The 6,784-nt window shown below is 40.7% G+C and overlaps 3 protein-coding genes across 3 annotated transcripts; 2 read left to right on the top strand and 1 right to left on the bottom strand.

The window, feature by feature from the left end:
- The first annotated feature begins 89 nt into the window (after positions 1–89).
- Positions 90–1,119, top strand: LOC9298501 (exocyst complex component SEC8). Its single transcript, XM_002862376.2, has 4 exons — positions 90–196; positions 272–367; positions 477–526; positions 636–1,119. The coding sequence occupies exons 1-4, from the start codon at positions 134–136 to the stop codon at positions 721–723; spliced, it is 297 nt and encodes a 98-aa protein (XP_002862422.2). The 5' UTR covers positions 90–133; the 3' UTR covers positions 724–1,119.
- A 373-nt stretch (positions 1,120–1,492) lies between these two features.
- On the bottom strand, positions 1,493–4,402 carry LOC9298500 (glycerol-3-phosphate dehydrogenase SDP6, mitochondrial). Its single transcript, XM_021033108.1, is given in 7 exon segments — positions 1,493–1,973; positions 2,044–2,302; positions 2,378–2,538; positions 2,638–2,880; positions 2,882–2,970; positions 3,058–3,531; positions 3,914–4,402. Coding segments are annotated over 7 exon segments (1,890 nt in total). The 5' UTR covers positions 4,278–4,402; the 3' UTR covers positions 1,493–1,673.
- A 643-nt stretch (positions 4,403–5,045) lies between these two features.
- LOC9298499 (pumilio homolog 4) lies at positions 5,046–6,780 on the top strand (the record flags this gene model as incomplete). The annotated part of the gene is made up of 3 exons (XM_002862377.2): positions 5,046–5,304; positions 5,427–6,165; positions 6,268–6,780. Coding segments are annotated over exons 2-3 (1,206 nt in total), but the record flags the coding sequence as incomplete, so codon positions are not given.
- Between the last annotated feature and the right edge of the window lie 4 nt (positions 6,781–6,784).

Consider the following 6,784-nt stretch of genomic DNA (forward strand, 5'->3'; position numbering starts at 1 on the left):
AATGGGATAAGATCTTTGGTACTTCTAGTTCAAATTTGAATATACCATACTATAATTCGATATCCTATAGGTTACTATAATCTTCTAAACTGTGACTGTCTCTTATTACGAAATAATCTAGGCTTTGGCTGACATGAGATCTATCAACCTTTTCGGGGTTCAACAAATATGTCGGAACACTATTGCAGTGGAACAGGTAAAGATTAGTTCACAATTTTTAATGATTTCCAACAGCATTCACTATCTTAATTTGTGTGTATTTACACTGCAGGCCATGGCAGCTATTCCATATATCGATAGTGAAACCGTACAACAGAACCTAGATCGTGTCCGTACTTACTTTGAACTGTTAAACATGCCATTCGAAGTAAGCAAAAAGGAGATTGTTTTTCTCTTGGTTTCTTCCTTTGGGTTTCTCAGCATTATTATGTCCCGAATACCAAACGAGACTCAAATGTTTACTTAATTTTCTGCAGGCATTGCTCGCTTTCATAGCAGAACACGACCAAATGTTTACACCCACAGAGTCTGCTTCTCAACTTTATTTCCTTTAACCTAACTTCATCGAAATAAACACAAGAATGAGGCTAATATAGTTAATTTTTGGACTAAACATCACATTCTTTGGCTTGCAGGTATTCCAATCTTCTGAAGGTCAATGTTCCTGGAAGAGATACCCCTTCAGATGCTCAATCACGCCTTTTGGAAATTCTTTCTCACTAATGTCAACTCCTCGAGCCATTCACGGATTACCGTGATTAAACGAAAGCTTCTCCAGCAGCCAATTTGTTACATGATTTTCATAAGCTGCAGTAAAATCCTAATGGTAAAATCCTTAAGGAGAAGCAGGAGACATAAAATGTATATCTTCTTAGTGCCACAAGAGTTTGGTTTCGTGAGTATCTCAATTTTTCATTTTTTTTTTTGTTTTGTTCTTTTTTAACTCGTCTAGTTTCGTGAGTATTTTTGTCTAATGCGGAACCAAGACTTTTCTTTGAGAGCTTTGTTTTGTGAAAATTCTTTGGTAGAGATTTTCCGTTGTATAAAACCTTCCAAGGTAAGTCCATATTCTTCCAAGTGAAAACAAAAACAGAGAGAAAGCCACGAAATATTTTACTATTTATCTTCCATTTTTTCGAATCACAAACCACAAGGTGAAGTCAGAGATTCTCTTTTTGGCTTTTGGTTTGCCAAACGTTACTCTCAAATTTAAACAAACATGACTTTTCATTACTATTCACTTTGTGTCTCTGTTGTTCAGAATTGAACCTAAAACTTGTTTCTGACTTTGGTTTAGAATCTCAAATCTTGTACTCCACTGGAATATAGCTCTAGAGTCTAGACTCTTGAGGTTAAGAGATGCAATAAACTTAAGTCTTCCAACTGTTGAAGACACTCTAGCTGACTCAGAGTCTTTTAGCTGTTGCCCATTTCCCAACAAATCTCTTATAGGTCGTCTTCTTCTTCATTTAGAATACAAAAAGAAACCTCGTGTGGGGCTAATAGTTTAATCCGAGAAACATGAGTAGCCGCAGTATTATTATTCCATCCGTACAGTATTATTATTATTCGTTCTCGCTAATCGCTAATCGCTACCCAAAAATCCAACAAATTTGAAAATAGAAATAAATAAATTCAATATAGTAGTGTAAGTAAATTTCTGAGAGGCCGCTTTAGTTGTGCTTGCCATCGTTAAACTGTGCGTTTTTGGAAGACTTGAAAGTTTCAAGAAACTCTTTAGCCTTTTGCAACTCTTGCTTCTGCCTCGACTTGTCCCACTTGTGTTCACTTGCTAGAATCTCCACCACACGCTGTAACGCCCGAGCCGCTGCATCAGTGTCCAAGAACGCGATTCTACATCTCCTTGCTATGAAATCAACCGCTGATTCGCAGTACTCGTGCCTTGCACAGTAAGCAACCTCGGCTTCCAAAAACGGATGCCCGTGCGCCAACCGTTTCCCCAAACCCTCCTCCTGCAATCCAATATCCGGAATGTTATCTACCAAGGACATGATGAAGGAGGAGTCTGATATAGAACCATACCTGAGCTATGGTGGCAACTCGGTCAGCCATTGAACCATAGGCATGAGACAAATGCTTTGCAGCAGCTGTGTCCATTGCTCCAGGAACCACTTTACCACCGTAGGTTTTCTTCATGCGCACGTATTGCTGTGCAAGAGTTGTGAAGGAAGATGGTTCCCATCCATAAGAACCCAGAAGCTGTAGTTTCTGCGTTACACATTCATTGGTTGGACTAAGTTTTCCCGATTTGATTGCTGCATCAACTGCATCTTCCGCCATGCTGAAAAAAAATTACTGATGAGCAATAATAACACAACTTTAACAACATTCTGCTAATTTTTTACATTTCCCTCACCTTCGATAAGTTGTCCATTTTCCACCCGTGATTGTAACCAGACCAGGATTTTCCTCGAAGACAACATGGTCTCTGGAGATACTCTCTGTGCTCTTGGCTGTTGGATCCATGGCCAACGGACGGATACCACTCCAAGCCGAAAGAACATCAGTACGTCGAACCTATTGAAGATTAATGATGGATAATATCATCAACTGAATTGTTTAAGATAGATATATGGTCAAAAATTGAATTGATTTTTAAGCTGAATCTGGACATACCTTAATGTTAAGATAGTCGCTGATTGCATCCAGTATAAATTGAATCTCATCTTCATGAGGTTCTGGAAGTGAAGTGATTGAAGTGTTAGAGTCTGTAGTGCCTGCTACTGTTCTTCCCAACCATGGTAACATAAACACAACGCGACCATCCTTAGTTTTAGGAACTATCAACCCCATCCCTTCAGGAGAATAGTAATCAGGCAGCACGATGTGTACACCGCTGCTTGGACAAATCATTGGTTTTGGTATCTTCATCAATCATTTTTCTAATGGAATCACAGAACGGTCCTGCCGCATTAACAACTACTTTTGCATAGGTGTTAAATTCTTGGCCTGTCAAATTGAAACACCTTATCAAAAACTGCACAAATCATGAAGAGCAGTGGTATACTGAATTCAAGAAATTGCTTGTCATCTTACCTGTGAGATTGTTACGAACTCGGGCACCAATTATTCTCTTAGTAGAATCATCTGTAATAAGAGAGACAACCTCGGCATGGTTGAGAACGGCTGCACCAGCTAACGCGGCAGTACATGCCAAGCCCACATTCAGACGTGAATCATTCATTTGCCCATCATAATACACAACAGTACCCCTCAAATTCTTGTCTTTCCCTTTCCTTGCAAGAGTGGGGAAGAGCTCAATAGACTCTTTTGCAGAGTAATATCTGGACAGATGCAATAACCGTGGTCCAGCGACCAAATCATACATTTTCAAACCCATCCAGAAGTAGATAACTTCGAACCAGTCAAAACAAGGTGTCATACAGGGCAGAGCATGGCAGAGATGTGGCGCATTCTCGATGAGCTGTTTGCGCTCCTCAAGCGCGTGAAATACAAGCTTCAGCTGTCCATAATCAAGATTGAAAACAGCTTTCTCCAAGTAACGAACCCCTAATCAAGAGCAGTGCAAACGAGCACTAAATCAAATGGTGCATTAAGAGCCTAGTTGTAATACATATCCTTATCATTATGTTCCTTCATTTACTGAATCAACAAACAAAAACACAGCAAATGAGAGGCAAAAAACAATGAGCTATAAATTTTCTTCAATTATTCCTCTGGAAATCCAAACATTCACCAAATTTTCGAAAATCTTCAATCAAATTTCGCCAATTGAACAACCAAAGTTCGTGAGCACCTAATGATGATCATACCACTCACTTCCAACTAGTAAACTAAGCAATTGTTTCATAATACCCGGCAATTCAGAGAGCTTCTTATACCAAAATTGGGAAACCCAACGCCACATACAAAATTCAAAACGTAAAATTACCTCCATGAATCAGCTTCGTTGATCGCGAAGAAGTCCCGGAGGAGAAATCCTCTCGCTCCACCAAACCAACACGGAGGCCACGTGTAGCAGCGTCGAGAGCGACTCCAGAACCAGTGGCTCCACCGCCAATGACGAGAACATCGAGCGGATCAGAAGCAGTGGCTGCAATCAGAGAAGACTCTTGAGCAGATCGAGACGGCACAGAAGCGGTGGGATCACCAATCCTACGCCTCAAGGAATCTAGAATCGGACCACCTCCTTTGTCGCTGGAGGCAACCGACGGAGACAGATAGACAGCGCCACCGGATGCAGCGGCAATTACAGCGGCTCCGGCGGCTAAACGGCGAATAGAAGCGACAGACATGGAATTGAGGAGAGATTCAGAGATTGGGTGAAGAAGATTGCGTTGGGAAGCGAGGCGATCATGGGAAGAAGAAGAAGAAGAAAATGATTGCGAAAAATGGAAATGGAATCCTCTGTAATGGAAACTAAATCGTTTTAAATTACTGTTTCACCCTCACAGCTTACCATACATAGAGGGTAAGTGGAGTGGGGATGGTCTGGTCATTTTACATAAAATAGAGAATTCCGAGTTCCAAGGAATGTTTGAGTGGGCTGCAAGAGATTTTTGTTTATAAGCTGTTTTAGTTTTTGATTAAAAACTGTTTTGTAATTTGTGCGAGTTAATTTGGTAAATGAGACTAACAAATTCAAAATAAGGACGATTTGCAGGTGAGTTTGTGCTAGTTCTTAAAATGTTGCTCTCTTAAGATTGATTGGAAATGTTTCGGTAAGTAAGTAAGAGTTAAAAGCATCCTAAATTAGTTATATTAATTAAAATTGTGTAACAAATTAAATAATAATCAAAAATAAATGAATGAAAACAAACAAACGAAAAATAAAAACTTCCTTTGGTCTTTTCTCTCTCTGGGATTGTTCATTTTTCTAGATTAATAAGAGATTCTTGGTTTAGGTGACAAATTTAATCATTAATTAATCGTCCTTTATGTAATTTGTCCATCAATTAGATAAAACTAGTCATAAAGAGATCCATACGGTGTCGTAAATAGCCGCATCTTCTAATTACCTTTTAAGATTTAGTTTTATCATTAAAATTAATAAAAAAACAAAAAAGGTAAGTGACAGTTTGGGAGAATTACCAAAGGATGAAGGCGATCTCAGAGTTCCATGCTTTGCCTCTTTTGTCTTTACCTTATTCGTCGTCTCTCATTCTTTGAATCCCCATTTTCTCATTCGTCCTCACTTCCATTTCTTTTCTTATCTCACTCGCTCTCTGAGACAATGGTCTCTCCTCTGCGTTTTCTCTCTGCGTGAACAACCAAGAGAGAACCTTATCGTTCCGTCGACATTGAAAATCGAGAGAGAGAGAGGTGATTCATTACTTTGATTCCCGATCGGATTCTGATCATCACTCTTTTTCAGAAATTGATGGATTCTTCTCCGATTTCGTAACACCGACACGATTTTGGTTTTTTTTTTTCTGGTTTTGCAGGTGTTGATTTGGTTAGGTCTAATATTGATTCGGATGAAGGGAAGAGATGGTGACTGATAGCTACATGGATACGAGATCAAATTTGACAAGTGTGAATCGAGGATCCAATGTGGATCTCGAGGATCGATTCCAGAGGGAGCTCGAATCTTTGCTCCAACAACATCGTAATCGGCAAACATTTGGCCGAGAGAGAGAACGAGACATTGATGTTCACAGAAGCGGAAGCGCGCCTCCTACGGTGGAAGGTTTGTTGAGGGCTATGGATAATCAGTACTGGAACAATAATAACTCTGATCATAGAGATGTTGGGAATGTTAACAGTTTTAGCACTAGCAATGGCGTTGAGCTTTTGTCTGATGATGAGCTACGTTGGCACCCTGAGTATCTCTCTTATTACTATTCGAATGAACATTCCAATCCGAGGTTGCCTCCTCCGTTGTTGTCTAGAGAGGATTGGAGGGTTGCTCAGAGGTTTCACAACAGTGAGTCTGTGTTTGATCCTGTTGGGGAATGGAGGAAGAAAGCGGTTGAAGTCGACAACTCCTCATCGCTCTTCTCGGTTCAGCCAGGGGTTCCAGTTGAGCAGGCAGAGAATGATTTGATGGAACTGAGGAATGCTGTAGCTCAGGGCCGCTCTCAGAAGGTGCAGCGGCTAGATCAAGGCAGAGAAGATTTTATTGGATTATCTGGATATCCTGGGCTTGGACCGAGAAGGAAGAGTTTCGCCGATATACTTCAGGTAATGTCTAGACATTGATACTTATTCAGTTGAATATAATACTGGTTGTGAGGTGTCTAAATAGTCTTTGGTTTCCTACTTCATTGATTGGAACTTTTACAGGAAGGACTTGAACGGGATGCAACCTTAGGCAGCCAACTCTCTCGGCCTGCAAGCTGCAACACTTTTCGGGACATGAAAGATTCTGCTGTTTTATCGAATTTCAGTGCTGGTGGATTCGACAGCCCATTAGCATTCCATGAATCATTACATGCTACTGCCAAAAACAGTCCAAATACTATGCTTGGCTCCACCACGAGTTCCCCAGTGCCAAGAAATAGAACTCCTGACTCACATCTAGTAGGGCGATCTCCGGCCTCTGGCCTTCCCCCTATTGGTACCAGGGTCGGTCCTGTCGAGAAAAAGAATACTTTTGGCACAGCCATCCAAAACTCTGAATCTTACACTGCTGCCGATGTTGCCGACACATTGTCGAGGTTGAGCATGTCAGAGATGAGTCAAGTAAAAGCCCACCATATGCAGTCACAGCTTCAAGTGGAATTGGAGAATCAATCTGATGTCATGCGTTACATACCCAATGGTCATAAGAAGGCTTTGCGGCAACAAGATATTGCTATGG

Source organism: Arabidopsis lyrata (assembly GCF_000004255.2).
Source record: "Arabidopsis lyrata subsp. lyrata unplaced genomic scaffold ARALYscaffold_491, whole genome shotgun sequence".
Classification (NCBI taxonomy): domain Eukaryota; kingdom Viridiplantae; phylum Streptophyta; class Magnoliopsida; order Brassicales; family Brassicaceae; genus Arabidopsis; species Arabidopsis lyrata.

Excerpts from the sequence above, each read along its gene's own strand:
- LOC9298501 (XM_002862376.2), top strand. The coding sequence starts at position 134 with ATGAGATCTATCAACCTTTTCGGGGTTCAACAAATATGTCGGAACACT. Across the intron at positions 197-271 it reads ACACTATTGCAGTGGAACAG|GCCATGGCAGCTATTCCATA; the intron begins GTAAAGATTAGT and ends TTTACACTGCAG. Across the intron at positions 527-635 it reads CAAATGTTTACACCCACAGA|GTATTCCAATCTTCTGAAGG; the intron begins GTCTGCTTCTCA and ends TTTGGCTTGCAG.